The 16,715-nt window shown below is 41.6% G+C and overlaps 2 protein-coding genes across 3 annotated transcripts; both read right to left on the reverse strand.

The window, feature by feature from the left end:
* gar1 (GAR1 homolog, ribonucleoprotein) lies at positions 1-6,628 on the reverse strand. Of its 2 annotated transcripts, XM_080745583.1 has the most exons (8): positions 6,591-6,628; positions 4,863-5,081; positions 3,474-3,519; positions 3,287-3,395; positions 2,875-2,934; positions 2,190-2,313; positions 906-1,037; positions 1-780 (listed from the first exon to the last, which is right to left on the reverse strand). In XM_080745583.1, the coding sequence occupies exons 2-8, from the start codon at positions 5,065-5,067 to the stop codon at positions 770-772; spliced, it is 687 nt and encodes a 228-aa protein (XP_080601709.1). In that variant the 5' UTR covers positions 5,068-5,081; positions 6,591-6,628; the 3' UTR covers positions 1-769. The 2 variants fall into 2 exon arrangements, with proteins under 2 accessions (XP_080601709.1, XP_080601708.1); XM_080745582.1 differs by lacking the exon at positions 3,474-3,519 and having other exon boundaries at positions 3,287-3,441.
* Positions 6,629-7,652: 1,024 nt separating this feature from the next.
* Positions 7,653-13,714, reverse strand: smim19 (small integral membrane protein 19). Its single transcript, XM_080745967.1, has 3 exons — positions 13,468-13,714; positions 11,442-11,566; positions 7,653-9,489 (listed from the first exon to the last, which is right to left on the reverse strand). Exons 1-3 carry the CDS (start codon positions 13,599-13,601, stop codon positions 9,422-9,424), a joined length of 327 nt encoding a protein of 108 aa, XP_080602093.1. The 5' UTR covers positions 13,602-13,714; the 3' UTR covers positions 7,653-9,421.
* Positions 13,715-16,715: the final 3,001 nt, after the last annotated feature.

Consider the following 16,715-nt stretch of genomic DNA (forward strand, 5'->3'; position numbering starts at 1 on the left):
TTTAATTATTCATATTTTTGGTATGGTTGTAATGAGTACAATATAATTTGCAATGAATGTCGTAGCATATCATTTGTGATACCCAAATAAAGTGATATCCATCCTTTAAGGTTTAAGCTATGGGAACCACTAGCTTCTTAAGGATGTTCTTTTCTTGAGGATACTTAATTTGTGCAACATACTGTACATTACACCCCAACAAAATTAAATTTAGCTGTTTTACGAATATAATTTGGCCAATTTCACACTCTGCATAGAATGACACAATTAAACAGTAAGCTAGCTAACATGTGAAATATTGTAAAATATTTATTAATAAACACTGACAGCAAGAGATTAGATTTGTGAAGTCAGGTTACATTTCTGAAATTATGCATGACTTTCAAACCATCATCAACTGGACAAGGAACCAAATTAGAATTTCTGACAGTTAAACAGAATCAATGTCCTCCATATAACAGTGACCTTTCGACCCCTCATACGGGATGCTCCTTAAGGCGGACAACAAAGGTCATAGTTTATTCTAATACACACCCTATACACTTGGACCCATGGAATAGAATCCAAAAAGACCCATCACTCATTCAGGATTGGTACAAAATGACAAAAATAAACACACAGAATCGGGGTAAAACCCCGGTCAAGTAGTATAAAACAATGCAATGTCCATATTCTGGGACGCAAGTCCATCATGTCAGGCTCTGCCACAGCGCTGCACCTCTTCCACTGGAGTGGGAGAGAGAGGATCATACCAGCCATCACCGGAGCATCATCTTCCACCTAAATGTGAAAACAATAAATATAGGCATGAACAAAAGGGATGAATAGATTTGGCTATGACTGATAATATGCTGTTAAAAGTAAAAGTTAATAAAGAATGTCAACAGTAGATCATCTGAACCAACCTCTGAATCCACGACCACCACCGCCACCTCCTCTTCCTCTGAATCCACCACCTCCTCCTCCTCCTCGACCGAAGCCGCCTCCTCCTCCTCGACTGAAGCCTCCTCCTCCACCCCTGCCACCCCGGAATCCACCTGCACCCAAGGAGAGAGTGGAGCAGACTGGGTTCAAAGCACCTCTCATGAGTCTTATCATTCCCTAATGACTTTTGCACATGGGTAGCTATGGTGGCAATCATTCCCCAAATCTAAAGTTAAACTCACATCTGATCTGATCACATCTAGATGTGTCACTACAGGCACAGCCACTTAAAATAATACCTTGGAAAAGTGTGTTGGACAAAACAGCGTGTGCACCTGTCGATTGGGGCTGCGTGCGTAACCAGGCTATCAAATATGATTAGCGGAAATTTGCCTGGGCCATGTGTGACATTGACGAGTGGTGCAACTCTGTGCCCTACACTGAAAGGTTGAGAATATTTTACTTGTTATGTGCATCTAAAACCGCTAGAAAAAATTGACACATGGCACAAGAGAGGAGCAAACTCAAGGTTTACAGTACCATAGGACAATACAGTAGCACTGCCCTGTCTGACTGCATCTACTTTGATTGGTCAAAATTCCCCAAATTGTTTCCATGTTACGCTTTGGTGACACCGACTTTTCTGCCTCAAGTTAAATTAAAGGAGTAGTTCACCCCCAAAATGAAAATGTTTCTATTGATTAGTCACGCCATGGAGAGTAGAGTTCAATAATATTTTTTGTGTTTTGTCGCATTCCTAAGACAAAAATGTGATAACAATAAATGTACCCCCATTCGTTCCGGATGGTGACCCATTTCGAAACGGGTCACCATCCGGAATCAATGGGGGCAAATTTATTCGAATCAAATTTTTGTCTTAGGAATGTGACAAAAACCAAAAAATATTATTGAACTCTACTCTCCATGGCATGAGTAATCAATAGAAAAAAAGTCATTTTGGGGGTGAACTACTCCTTTAAGTTAACCTTGAGTTCCTCTGTAGAACACTTGGTAGGTCAGCAATACCACTCCAGACAATGAAAATCGCTGCATTAGTGCAATGATCTCGATGTTATATTACAGCAGGACATGAGGACTAGTGTTAAGCCTCTATCAGAGTCGGTACCGCGGTGTTAAGCTATCCACCACAGTGTAGTGCGGTGTAGTCTTTTTGAGCGTTAACGTTGTAGTTTTATGACTCAAAAAGACTACACCACGGAGGCTTAAGTTCCCAACATTTATTCTCATAAGTCAGAATGTCTCACCTCCGCGTCCACCTCCTCTTCCTCCACCCCTAAAGCCTCCCCGGCCTCGTGGCGGTCCTTTCTCCCCTGGTGGCCGGGGGAGGAATCGCTGAAGAGGGAGAAGTTTCATTGGGTCGACATAGAACTGTGGGAGAAGACATTGTGTCAAGAAATGAATGCAGTATAAGGACTTGTTCCTTCCAGGGCAAAATGAACAGTTAACACAATAAGCTTTGTTTGTAACGGTTCTGGAAAATGGATTGATCATTCAGTCATCTGACATAAGGAAAAAAGTAAACATAGTCAAGCTTTTCACACAGCTTTGGCTTGGTAAGTTACTATCCATCAAAGGAGTTGGGAACAGCACTTTTCACACATAAGAAATGCAGCTCTTATAGTAATCCAAAACTTAAACCCCAAAATAATTGCTCTCAGGGATATAGCCAAAAATTGCTACACCTCGATGAGCAGGTTGGTGCCTTGCATGGTTTCCTCTGCCATTGGTGTGTGTGTGTGTGTGTGTGTGTGTGTGTGTGTGTGTGTGTGTGTGTGTGTGTGTGTGTGTGTGTGTGTGTGTGTGTGTGTGTGTGTGTGTCTTTGGATAAAGGCTCTATATAAATGCACCATGTATTTCCCCATCCTACTGGTGGGGGCTCAAAATGTTCTTCTTTCAACAAGACCTAAAAAAAGACAGGCATCAACTTACCTTCTGCAATTTCTTGAATGAAGATGCCTTCATATTCTCTGAGAGCTTGACTGAAAAATACTGTTGGACTGAGTTATGGAATAACACAAAACAATCAAGTAATACCGTTTTGGGATCACAAAATCAACACAATTCATTAAGGCCCTTTCCCACTGGGCCAGATAACAGATAAAAAAATCTCTTTCTCCAGATATTTTTCCATTCAAAGTGGATGGTAGATACAGATACAAAAAATATTTGCCACAGATAAAAGTATCTGTGGCAAATATCTGTGGTAGATATTTTTTTATCTGTATCTACCATCCACTTTGAATGGAAAAATATCTTTTTATCTGTTATCTGGCCCAGTGGGAATGGGCCTTCATACTGGAGGGGTCCCGAGATGCAAATGTCAGAAATAAAAAAAGGATACAAAGTCACGCAGCTGGCCAAAGATCTCATCCACTTTCCCAATCTGTTCCTTGTTCTCCAGATACACCGGGGCGTTGAAGTAGGGAACCTTGTTCTCCTCCGTTGTACACCTGCACACAATCTCATCCTCACAAGGATGCATGAACTCCCCCAGGGCTGCAGGGGACACAAACATAGAATAAGTACACCTGCACACAATCTCATCCTCACACGGATGCATGAACTCCCCCAGGGCTGCAGGGGACACACACATAGAATAGGATGAGAGGGAAGGTTATTGAGGGAGAGGGGACACACACATGGAATAAGATGAGAGAAGGTTATTGAGGGAGAGGGGACACAAACATAGAATAAGATGGGAGGGAAGGTTATTGAGGGAGAGGGGACACAAACATAGAAGAAGATGGGAGGGAAGGTTATTGAGGGAGAAGGCAGAGAGAAAAAAAATCCATTAAGCCTGTTGTTGTCGAGCCTGATTTATACATTAGCGCAGGGGTTTTCAAAGTGGGTGACGGGGCACCCTGGGGTGCCGTGAAGCCAGTCCAGGGGTGCCGCAAGATAATTTGATAATATTTGGAATTCATCAATATCACTACATCAATATCACTTCGCTATGCTCAGTAAAACAGACCTGATTCGCACTGTACTTGATGAGTTATTTTTCCATCTAGAACTCTCTTTACCAAAAATAGCAGATCTACAAGCTTGTAGATCGGCTATTTTTGGTGAACCTTCCCCCCAGAATAGGCATGCTGGGGTTAAAGTGGCTAAACGTCAAGTATAACGTTATTTTCAAACACCAATATGAAAAAAAAAAAAAAATTTTTTACAGGGGTGCCCTGAGTCAAAAACGTTTGAAAACGCCTGCATTAGCGTATTAGCTGTGTGCTGAAAATATCCAATCTATAACTACATGGACCTCTTTTTTGGCACACGACACCAGTGCACAAGTTAGTAAAACAAAAACAGAGGGAGAAAACAAACTAGACTGCAAACAATCTTGGCTGGGCAATGAAATTCTTAAGAACCTCCCATTTCTATGTGTGTCTGTTAGCCATGTTCAGTGGTGTTAATTAGAGATGTGCCCATTGATTCGTGAGTGATCGGCCGATAATGCCTCTATCGGCTTCCATCCGTATCGGTTTTGACGATCTACAAGCTAGATCAGCTATTTTCACAATATCTGTGGGAGTGAATGTAACCTCAGCTTCAACTCATACAAGTTGAATTGGATACTAAAGGACCTCAGCCCTCAACCTCCTGATGTTTATACTTAATATACAATGTCAATGTTTTGTAAGAAGAATCATTAAATATATAAATGCTGCAATAAATAGAAGAGTTTATGGATTTGACGCTGTGATGGGGAATATCGGCAGTTGATCGGTATCGGCCCAATCGGAGCATCTCTAGTGTTAATTTTACACTTTGGACAAGTTTGGGACGGTGACGGAAATGTAAAACTCGCCCCATTTTGTTTCATGGACAAATACCATAAATACAATAACCAAAAAAATCACCATAATCGCTGATCAGTTCACCTCAGTTCACCATCGCCTAGTGGAGTATCAACTTACCAACAACGTATTCTGGGGGGCCGTAGTCTTGAAATCCACCTCTGCCACCACGGAATCCTCCTCCACCGCCGCGACCCCCGAATCCTCCACCGCCTCGACCGCCCCGACCTCCAAACCCTCCTCCACCTCGGCCTCTGTCTCCACCCCCACCTCGATTGAATCCACCTCCTCTTCCACCTCTTCCTCCACCCCCTCGAAAGGACATTTTCTTTACAACCTCTGATGAAAGAGACAAAAGTACAAAAGTTTCAGACCCCAGATTAGACACAAATGTAACAACACTAAAGATTTAAGAAGTGATACTCTTACAGACAACATGAACTGGCTCCATCAAGCCAGAACTTGGGCAGCAGTAGATTAGCTATAACTCAATCTGGCGCCACTACTTTCTGATAGTAATTAAAATTTTCACCGTTTAGGTTGGGTAACTTAACAAAAGCTACATCGCTACAATTCCAGTGGCACATTAACTATGATAACCTTTATTTTGAGTGCAGTTTGTCCATCACATCAAAGACTCAACATCCACATTACCAACTTAACTGCAGTGCATAATAATCAGGTCCCCCTCGACCTGCATACATTCCGCACCAATGAAGCCATCTACTTTAACATGTAATGTAGCTGATAGCTAACAACTGATTTTTAAAGAGAGCATTTAGTGTGGCTCAGTTACTTTAATGAACAGTAACAAGCTAGTCTTGACTACTGTAGCCTCATTCTTTCCTACATTTGCCCAACACGTCTGACCGACTGACGGTTGTTTATGAGCAGCTGGACTCAACCAGTGGAGTGGTGGAGAGTTTGATTGATTGAAGACTTTATTAGAAGTTTGCATAGGAAAAGGTAGAGTTTCATGACGGTACAGTTCACTGGTACAAGGTCTACTAAAAGGAGATCCTAGAAAAGACTAAGCTTATTTCCACAGGAAATAAGACTAATAAGTAGCCTACATAAGTACAATTTTGAGGTATTTGTGCTTTACTTTATTGAGTGTTTCCAATTTCCAATAATTTTACTTCAACTCCACTACATATGAGAGGCATATTATACTTTTACTACAATTATTAGAAAAATGAGTTAATAATTACTTTGTAGATTGTTGTTATTATTATCATAGGCTAAAATACAAACAAAATATACATTACACTTTCCAGCCCTGTGTACATTTCGGCCATTGGAAAATAGCAGATCTACAAGCGACGCATTGTGACTGTGAGCTTGTACTTTAGTAATGTTACTCAAGTAAATTTACAATTCCAGACTTTTACTTGTAAAGCTGAAAACCACACCAAAGTACGTATGAGAGTGGATTCCCCATTCTGCCAATGCATTTCAATGAGAATGGAGCATTTTTTATTATTATTATTATTATTATTTTCCAGAAATCCTCTACTGGGATGAAAACGCTCCATTCTCATTGAAATGCATTGTAGGAATGGGGAATCCACCCTACTAGGTACTTTGGTGTGGCTTCAGCCAAACAGATTAATATTTCTATATTGCATTGATACTTTAAGTAAAACATTGTAGTACTTTTTCCATCGCAAGCTTTTTATCGAGAATGCTTAGCATTGCTAGTTAGTTAGCCTTCTTGTGAGAATCAAACACACTATGATGCCTAACTGCAGTTTTCAGAAGAATCGAACAGTTGTCTAAAACAAATAACAATATCTACATACTGTAAATGTATTCTAGATCAGGTTATAATGTTATAAATGTACTCACAAACTGTTGTCCGCTGGTTAAAGTGTGCTCAGCTCTTCTGTTGTACGGCTGTACCATGCGATCACCACAACACGTGGAATAACTGCCGGAAAGATGCAGTCCATGGTGCGTGATTATAGATCCAACTGGGAAAGATGGATAACCACGCCCCGGACTCATTTTTGAAGCTTGTGATTGGCTGAACCGGACGTAGGGAGCGCTCCGTTGTAGTCACTTGGACCGCGCGAGGTGCACGGTACCCAATTATCATGGCGTTTATCGTGCGCTTGCCCAGGCCTTACGGCCTGGGCATAAATATAACGATTGCATTCACCACGGCTTCGTAACTCGCGCGGCGCTCCGCCGGCCGCGCGGCCCTGGCCCGCTCTTCGCGGCCACTCGCGCCTGCGGCGCTCGGGGGCGAAGAGCAGGACCAAGGTCCGCTGGCCTTCGCGCCGCTTGCAGTGTCGTGGACAATAACTGTGAAAACGAGCGCTCTATGCCGTTTCCATCCATCTTTCCCAGTTGGATCCATAATCACGCGTCAATGGTCGATGCAGACGATGTGACCAAACTGTCGTAAAATGACTCAAAGTTGTGAGCTTTAGAATTAACCATGGAATTAACTCATAATAATATATAATTTATGCTAGAGACCTTACTGCAACCAATATTCGTATGTACACACACAACACATATCATATAGCCTACATAGAAATATTTTCAGCAAGATTTGTATTTGTTACAGTTTGCAAGTGACCTCTAATTTAATATGACATCCGTACTTCTAAATAAATAGCAGCCTACTCCTCTCTAATTAGTTATCAGAATCAGCGAAGACAGAATTGATTTGACTGGACACTGGATTAGATCACCGTTTCATAGCCAATGAAACAACCCAAATAATGTTAGTAATAAATAACTGCAATGCTTGCATCTACATAATGTGAGCTGTGCACAGTGAGTGTTACAACACCAATGTCAAGGTGTAAAATCCTCCTAAACAAAAGCAAAGGTTGAAACCACACGAATTTGTCATAATTATGGTTGACGATGCAAAACTCAACAGTCGAGACATGAAGTAAAGTTTTTATTTGAAAGAAATCACTAGCATAGATCAACCACTTGGTGGCGACAAAATACAACAGTGCACAAAATACAACTGTCCACAAAGGGTATTTGGCAGATTTTACTTCTTTTTCTTTTACCACAACCAACAAAATAATATAAAATCAACAACGCAAAGTTAAACAAGAAACAAAGGTATTTTAGGTGTGCTCTACATGTCTGAATGTTTTGTTCCCTCAATCAAAAAACTTAAAGGAGCACTTCACTCATTTTTTTCAACATTATCTTTATGTAATTGGTCCTCGATAATATTTATTGTCCTCAATATTAATACAAGATGGCACCATTTCCGTCCACTCACTCTGCGTCTTATTGGTGGGACGGACTAGGCACTACATCCAGACCAGCAGGTGGGTGCCTTGCATGGTGTGTGTGTGTGTGTGTGTGTGTGTGTGTGTGTGTGTGTGTGTATAAGTGGATGTAATGCACATTGCAAAGTGCTTTGGGATAAAGGCGCTATATAAATGCACCACTTATTTACCACCCTCCCGGTGGGTGCTCTTTAGTAGCTCTGCCAGGTGAGTCAGTGAGTCAGTGGGTACAGTGGGCAAGTTTAACTTCACTTAAAAGACAACTCCTCCCTAAATCACTTCTAGGCTCATTTTCCTACTTATATTGATCGAAAAAGACTGTCCATGGGGTCTATTAGGCAGAAATACCCCCGTTGTCCAGTTTCCCCAGCAGAACACAGCAGCTCTCATAGCATAGAGTGGAGCCTATTAAGCCTATCGCCTTTACACTATTTGTTGTGTTCAAAAGTGATTTACTTTTTCATGTATGTGTTACTAGTTGTCATTACAAACACATCCATGCCTTGGTTGTCCAACACAAGCCACCACAATCTTGTAAATAATGTTTTGGGGTAAGCATTTGGCCAATCACAGTCAGGGCATATTTTCCGGGACTTGGCAAAACACATAAGAGAATAACATCTGTTTAGCAGAGTGTGAGGGCATGTGTGGGACAATGATGACATGGATGCGTTTGTAATGACAACTAGTACCACTAAAAATAAAAACACGTTTGACCACAACTAATAGTGTAAAAGCGATAGGCTTATAAGCTCCACTCTATGCTATGGGTTCTTCAGGGGAAACTGGACAACAGGGGTATTTCTGCCTAATAGACCCCATGGACAGTCTTTTTGGATCAATATAAGTAGGAAAATGAGCCTAGAAGTGTTTTAGGGAGGAGTTGTCCTTTAAATTGTATAATTTTGGGGTTGGGAGGGGGGGCACATTTAATTTCACCTTAATCATAGGACCCTCAGGAATAAATGTCTTTCTGGTAGCACTTAGAACCAGAAAGACAATCACCTCCGAACTCAATGGAGAATGTTATTTCGCTCACTACGCAAACAGATCTGCCCGTCATGTCGTCAAATACAGCTGAGCTCACACACCCTGTGTTGCATGTCATCCCATCACTGCTACCTTCTCTTTCATGGCATTCTGCACCATACTGTCCAGTAGAGCAAACATGCCCTGAATTAGAATTGTTCTAGCTTTTTATCATGAAGTGAGAACTCCATGTATTACAACATAATAATATAACATGCTATTGATGTGATCATTTGTCAACAAGATCTCACAGGCTTCATTTGGATTGGAACCCAGTACACACAACAACAACAAGAAGGTCCTCTTCATGGGTGCATCACTCCATGGAGAGAAGGTGATCTTCATGGGTGTATCACTCCATGGGTGTATCACTCCATGGGTGCATCACTCCATGGAGAGCTGCACACTGTCTGCTGGGCCCTGCTGCTGCTGCTGCTGGTCAAACTTCCTGGCTGAAATGGGACAGGGCGAGAAGCTCAGGTTATTGTACAATTTAAGATGGAGAGAACCGAAAAGTTACACTCACCAACATTGCAGCTGTACGGAATGCTTGGGTTTTTGTTTCATAGAAATCCACCATAGACATGGTGGGAGCTACTTTCAGTCAATACATTCTGTGCAGGTGATTATTTTGTGTTCGAGTTTGGAGGAACTTGTTTTCGCGACGCCCTGCTACAGTTGCAATGTTGGTGGTGTGCAGTAGCAGTAGTACTAAACCAGTCTAGGCTAGGTATGCGGAGCAGTAGTAGTAAACCAGTCTAGGCTAGGTATGAGTAGCAGTAGTACTAAACCAGTCTAGGCTAGGTATGAGTAGCAGTAGTAGTAAACCAGTCTAGGCTAGGTATGAGTAGCAGTAGTACTAAACCAGTCTAGGCTAGGTATGAGTAGCAGTAGTAGTAAACCAGTCTAGGCTAGGTATGAGTAGCAGTAGTACTAAACCAGTCTAGGCTAGGTATGAGTAGCAGTAGTACTAAACCAGTCTAGGCTAGGTATGAGTAGCAGTAGTACTAAACCAGTCTAGGCTAGGTATGAGTAGCAGTAGTAGTAAACCAGTCTAGGCTAGGTATGAGTAGCAGTAGTACTAAACCAGTCTAGGCTAGGTATGAGTAGCAGTAGTACTAAACCAGTCTAGGCTAGGTATGAGTAGCAGTAGTACTAAACCAGTCTAGGCTAGGTATGAGTAGCAGTAGTAGTAAACCAGTCTAGGCTAGGTATGAGTAGCAGTAGTACTAAACCAGTCTAGGCTAGGTATGAGTAGCAGTAGTAGTAAACCAGTCTAGGCTAGGTATGAGTAGCAGTAGTACTAAACCAGTCTAGGCTAGGTATGAGTAGCAGTAGTAGTAAACCAGTCTAGGCTAGGTATGAGTAGCAGTAGTACTAAACCAGTCTAGGCTAGGTATGAGTAGCAGTAGTACTAAACCAGTCTAGGCTAGGTATGAGTAGCAGTAGTACTAAACCAGTCTAGGCTAGGTATGAGTAGCAGTAGTACTAAACCAGTCTAGGCTAGGTATGCGGAGCAGTAGTAGTAAACCAGTCTAGGCTAGGTATGAGTAGCAGTAGTAGTAAACCAGTCTAGGCTATAGGTATGCAGAGCCTTTGGGTGATCATTTCCAATGAGCACTTCCAAACTGAAACACTCAGTAGGTCAAACATGTCTACAGTGGATTTCTATGAAACAAAAACTTGACAGATACAAAGAGGATGGCCCAAGCTTTCCGTACAGCTGCAATGTTGGTTTAGTTTAACATTGTTTAATACAATCAGATAAGGGCTTTTCAGTTTCAATGAATGTCTAGTCTGGGATCACTTCACTTTTCGGGCTTGTAACCGGTCTGCAGCGGAAACCACAACACGTCATGTTGTAGTACTCAAAGACTACAATTTGGCCGGAACTATCCACCGGAAACAGTTTTAACCCAAAAATAATTCCCCTGCGCTCAAGGACATACTTTTAGGGCCTACCTAATAAACTCCTTGATGCGGAGTAGTTTTGCTTTTGAAAAATTAGTTTGGTATATGCATCTTTTAGTCCAACTCGTAGCGACTGGAGAGACTACACTTTTTAATAGGGATTGGGGAAACAAACGGGGGAACCATATCAAAGCTACGCCGCTTCTTCTAGTGGTTTCCACGCATTAGGCGGAAACCAAACGGCCTGTTGTGAACGAACATTATGCTTTCCCCCAGAAAGCCTGGTAGGCGAGGTTAGGGCTGTCAAGGGTGGTTATTGCCACTCTAGATACAATTACGGCATCCAAATTGCTTGCGGCTAGGCTCATGTAATTTCTTTGAGATGTTACATAAAAGTGAGTTTTATTAAAAGTGAGTTTTATTAAATGTCAGGCTGGGCTGATTGAAGGATACAGAATCAAAGAAGGTAAAGAAAGGTCTGTGTGTTGCTCACCGATGGAGTACATCTCCAGTTGTTGCCTCAGACGGACTTTCTGCAGGCTGTCATAGAAGTTTGGCTCAGGGTTGATGCCCACCGTGGGAGGGAGATAGAAGATACGCATGATCTTCCTCTTATTTCTGGAAAGGAAGAATAGACACAAGCGTTAACCACTGATACCTTTTATACTAATATACTAAAATAGCTCATCTACAAGAAGTTGCTAGTGCAGCTGGAGAGCAAAGTGCAAGGGTTAGCCTTGGATCAAGATCATAGATGCAGGGTTCCCACACATTTTTACCAATTAATTTCCAAAACCTTTCCAGAATATTTAACCCAATTTCCAGGACTATATAACAATAATTCAGCTCAATAACAGGTCGCTTACTCCTATGCGCAATGCAAAGACAGGTAGTGTATGCTAGTGGTTCTCAACCCTTTCAGGCTGTGACCCCCGAAATAATCATATTTTAACTGGGGACCCTGACGAGCACTATTTTGTATAACATGGTTCTATTGTGAAAATAGCAGATCTACATGCTCACAACGCCTCGCAACGCGAGGCGTTGTGAGCATGTAGATTTTCACAATTTCTGCCACTAATATTTGACAATTTGGTCCATGTTTAATTTGTAATTTCAGAGGTATTAACAAAATCCAAAAAAACAAAAACAAAGACAATGCATAGCTATTTTTTCCAGGACCTTCCAGGACCCTTGATGAATTCCAGAACTTTTCCAGTACTGGAAAAATATCTTTCTAATTTCAAAATATTTCCAGGAATTTCATGACCGTGGGAACCCTGTAGATGTATTTTTTCGAGTCATAATAACAGAACATCCATGATAGTCTTGATCCATGGGTGGTGCAAGGGTAAAAAGACGGCAACCATTTCACACTAGCCTTGGATCAAGACTATCATAGATGTATTTGTATCGAGTCTGAACTTTACTTTCGTATCATAAATAAATATGCAAATTCGATAAAATACATCTTTGATACTCTTGATGCAAGGCAGCAATAAATTCAGTGTGCCATCATGATCTACCACTGAATTGGAGGGCACTTCAGAATTGCTACTATATCAAGAAAGTGGTTTATCTTATTTCTAGCAGTCTGATCAAAAAACAACTTGAACTTCAATCATCACAGGTTATGTGTTGTACTTACAATGTTGAGGTATTTGTATTTTACCTGAGTATTTCCAATTCCAATACTTTTACTTCTACTCCACTACATCTCAGATCCATATATTGTACTATATTGTACTCCACTAAATGTATTTGAGCACTTCAGTTACAAGTTGTTACTTTGTAGATGTTGATTATTACAAAAGAACATGCATTAACCACTTCAACTGAAATGACACATTCTACAAAATTAGTAGGCCTACTTTTACTCAAGTAAATTTAGAATTCCGAACTTGTAACGGAGACAGAGTGCTTTTATATTGCAGTATTGATACTTTTGAAGTAAAACATGTGAGTACTTTTCCCAGGGTTCCCACACATCTTTACCAATTAATTTCCAAAACTTTTCCAGAATGTTCTCAACCTTTTCAGGCCGTGACCCCCAAAATAATCATAGTTGAACTCGGGACCCCCGCCACCCTGACGACCACTATAAGAGTAGAGGAATTTTGTATGACACGTTTCTGTTGTGGAAATAGCAGATCTACATTCTCACGTTGCGAGGCGAGGCGTTGTGAGCATGTAGATCTGCTATTTTCACAATTTATGCCTTTAATATTTGACAATTTGGCCAATGTTTAATTCGAGAGGTATTAACAACATCAATAACCAAAGACAATGCATAGCTATTTTTTCCAGGACCTTCCAGGACCCTTGATACATCCTAAACCTTTCCAGTACTGGAAAACATGTTTTTCTATTCAAAATATTTCCAGGAATTTCCTGACCGTGGGAACCCTGTTTTACCCACCACTGATCATCACAGGTTAAGGTTATGTTGTGCCATCTCATCTTACTTTCTGGCATACATCAGCAGTGTATATTGTATATTATATATACTCTTGTCTTACTTTCTGGCGTACATCAGCAGGCCGAAGCTGACCAGGATCACCAGCAGGTAGACGTTGGTAGCCTCGTTCCACGCTTCGTGCACCGAGTAATCCAGAGCCTCAGGCTCGCTGCCCATCAGGCCGTGGCCGCCCATCACAACACAGCACTGGAAGGACACTTTACTGTGTAGTGTCTGTGTTTATGTGTCCGTGTGTGAATAAAATGTATGCAGATTGCAGTGGAACACCGATGCTATGCTGCTGCTCACTGAACCAAAACAAAACAAAGTCGGAACGTCATTTCCGCATTTGCTCCTTTTCTTATGTGATGTTCTTCATTATTCTTACGTACACTGCCCTCTAACGGTTGGTCCTTGTATAGCAGCCCAAAACCACCTACTCTGGATTTACTTGATTGATTGATCGAAGACATTATTAGAAGAAGTTTGCATAGGAAAAGGTACAGTTTCATGACGGAACAGTTCACTGGTACAAGGTCTACTAAAAGGAGATCCTAGAAAAGACTAAGCTTATTTCCATAGGAAACCATTGAAGTATCTCATATTGATAACATTGAATGACAGACGGATAGAACACAGTACTATGCAGTAGATATAGTCAGGGAAAAAAAGGGGAAAACAATTTAAAAATAAAAAAATAAAAACATCATACAGTAGGTAAATACAAAGAGGGGTCAGGGGAGGGGAGGGTAGGGCTGGGCAAATCACATTTGCTGGTGATGCTTAGTTAGTAGACCACCTATTTGTTATCCATCATCTGTGAGTAGTAGCCTAATGCTCTATTTCTGTTCAAATATAAACTTACAAAACGGCTGTCTCCCTTGGAGTTCTCTTTCACTGAGGGTAAAAAAGAGAGGCATCAATCAACACAAAAGACATTGAGCAGATGGGGAAAAATGGTTACTGTATAAATTCAAAAAAGGAGAAATGTAAAATAAGAAAGTATATAATGTGAACCCCTGTAATGTATATCTGTTGTTTAATGGTGCAATCTTTACATTTAGGCTGCTGCCTGCATATAATTCCTTTAATAAAAACAAAGAAAAAAGACATTGAGCAACAAAAATTGCTTAGACACTTTTAAAACATTCTCTCTTGTCTTTGTCTGCACTCACATAGCGTCAGAGGAAGCTCTGGGCCCCTGGAATAATGAGATAATATCTTATTATACGTAACTCTATGGATAATATGGTGCAAACCAGCCCTCGATGACACTGTATGAAACAGGCAAACTAGCAAATGGTCAGCCGTCTGCAAAAGCCCAAGCGGGCCCATTGATTGATTGAAGACTTTATTCGAAGTTTGCATAGGAAAAGGAACAGTTTCATGACAGTACAGTTCACTGATGCAAGGTCAACTAAAAGGAGATCCAAGAAAGCCTTTGGCTTATTTACATAGGAAATGTTTTGTATCTCATATAACGTTGAATGAGATGAGAGATAGAACACAGTAGCTACTATGCAGAGAATATCATCAATAGCAAAAAAGAAAAATCTGTGGAAAACAGTAAAATAAAATAGAAGAATATAAATAAAGGCTACTGTAAGTACAGTATATATAGGGCTTTGTCTATTGTCTATTTGTCCAGTTTTGAGTCACCAGCAGAAATACCCCAGACACAGATAACATAAACACTATAGAAGGGTTCCCCAATTCACCCTTTGTCAAGTCCCGCCCATTGTCCCGTCCCTCTTCACACCCATTGGTTGCTGTGTCTTGGTGGGACATTCGGTGGGACACTCCATCCACTACCATTCTAATTCAGTTGCTTCGTATTGTTATTCTGTGTGTTCAATTCTGATTTCAAACTTTGTTTCAGTCAATTGGACCTGGTCAGTGGCAGTATAGTGACTCAGCATGTTCTTAAATGTTTTTATTTCTCCAAAAATTATGTTTTAGCAAATTCAACATAAAAAGGCGGAACCAGGGCGGGACAAAGCAGATAGAGCCTGCTGGTTGGTCAGTCAGGGACCAACCAGAAGGCTGACAAAGGGTGAATTGACCAAATTCACGTTACGCAACTTCCTGGCGCTGACGTCACGGTAGAAGGGGAAAAACTACTAATATCCCATAGAGTTAACACAGAAATCGCAAATGTAATCAATTTCCGAATAGTAATGTATAAAATACGACTAGCATGATCAAGAACACAAGATAGTAAAAGGCATAATTTACTTTACCGTTCGAAATAATGATTTGTTGGCTTTAAGTCCAGCTATTTCTATGTTATTTTCGGTTATTTTACCCTCCAAAGCTGACGTCAGCACCAGGAAGTTGCTGAGAAATTCGCTGAGTGCGCATGCGTGGGCGGGCTGTGAATAGGGTCTATAGGCGGCCCGCGGGCCATTTGCGGCCCGCGGGGGGCTACTGTCTGGCCCCCACCAACCTCAGTAATAATGGTGGTATAAGAGCAGCAACAACACTAGTATATCGTCGTTGTCGGGTGGAAAACCCGTATCTCAAAATGTGTACGTTCTTTCGCAAAGTAAAGCTCTGCTTGATCAAACAAGGCCGTCGCACAAAAGTAGTGAAAACAGCAGATCTACAAGCGCACAACGCCTCGCACCGTGTGCTTGTAGATCGGCTGTTTTCACTAGTTTAAATCATTTTTAAAATGATAAATGCAAAACAAACTGTTTTGGACATACAAGATTTTCACCCGACAACGACGATATCTGAACTGTCACTGGAGTAGCGGGAACGCCACCGTCGCCTCCTGCAATGTTGTGGCCCTCAGCTTGGTACCCTAGACATGATTCAATGTTGTGGCCCTCAGCTTGGTACCCTAGACATGATTCAATGTTGTGGCCCTCGGCTCGGTACCCTAGACATGATTCAATGTTGTGGCCCTCGGCTCGGTACCCTAGACATGATTCAATGATGTGGCCCTCAGCTTGGTACCCTAGACATGATTCAATGTTGTGGCCCTCGGCTTGGTACCCTAGACATGATTCAATGTTGTGGCCCTCAGCTTGGTACCCTAGACATAATTCAATGTTGTGGCCCTCGGCTCGGTACCCTAGACATGATTCAATGTTGTGGCCCTCGGCTCGGTACCCTAGACATGATTCAATGTTGTGGCCCTCGGCTCGGTACCCTAGACATGATTCAATGTTGTGGCCCTCGGCTCGGTACCCTAGACATGATTCAATGTTGTGGCCCTCGGCTCGGTACCCTAGACATAATTCAATGTTGTGGCCCTCGGCTTGGTACCCTAGACATAATTCAATGTTGTGGCCCTCGGCTTGG

This window comes from Nannobrachium achirus, assembly GCF_963921795.1.
Source record: "Nannobrachium achirus genome assembly, chromosome: 17".
NCBI classification, from domain to species: domain Eukaryota; kingdom Metazoa; phylum Chordata; class Actinopteri; order Myctophiformes; family Myctophidae; genus Nannobrachium; species Nannobrachium achirus.

Bases quoted from the DNA above. Each gene is read 5' to 3' on its own strand.
- gar1 (XM_080745582.1), bottom strand. From the start codon at position 5,067: ATGTCCTTTCGAGGGGGTGGAGGAAGAGGTGGAAGAGGAGGTGGATTC. The intron at 2,935-3,286 runs GTATCCTTTTTT...TCAGTCCAACAG, and splicing joins TTGGCCAGCTGCGTGACTTT to TATTTTTCAGTCAAGCTCTC. The intron at 2,314-2,874 runs GTAAGTTGATGC...CTTCTCCCACAG, and splicing joins CATTCAAGAAATTGCAGAAG to TTCTATGTCGACCCAATGAA.
- smim19 (XM_080745967.1), bottom strand. From the start codon at position 13,601: ATGGGCGGCCACGGCCTGATGGGCAGCGAGCCTGAGGCTCTGGATTAC. The intron at 11,567-13,467 runs GTAAGACAAGAG...CTTCCTTTCCAG, and splicing joins CTGCTGATGTACGCCAGAAA to AAATAAGAGGAAGATCATGC. The intron at 9,490-11,441 runs GTGAGCAACACA...GTCCCATTTCAG, and splicing joins ACTGGAGATGTACTCCATCG to CCAGGAAGTTTGACCAGCAG.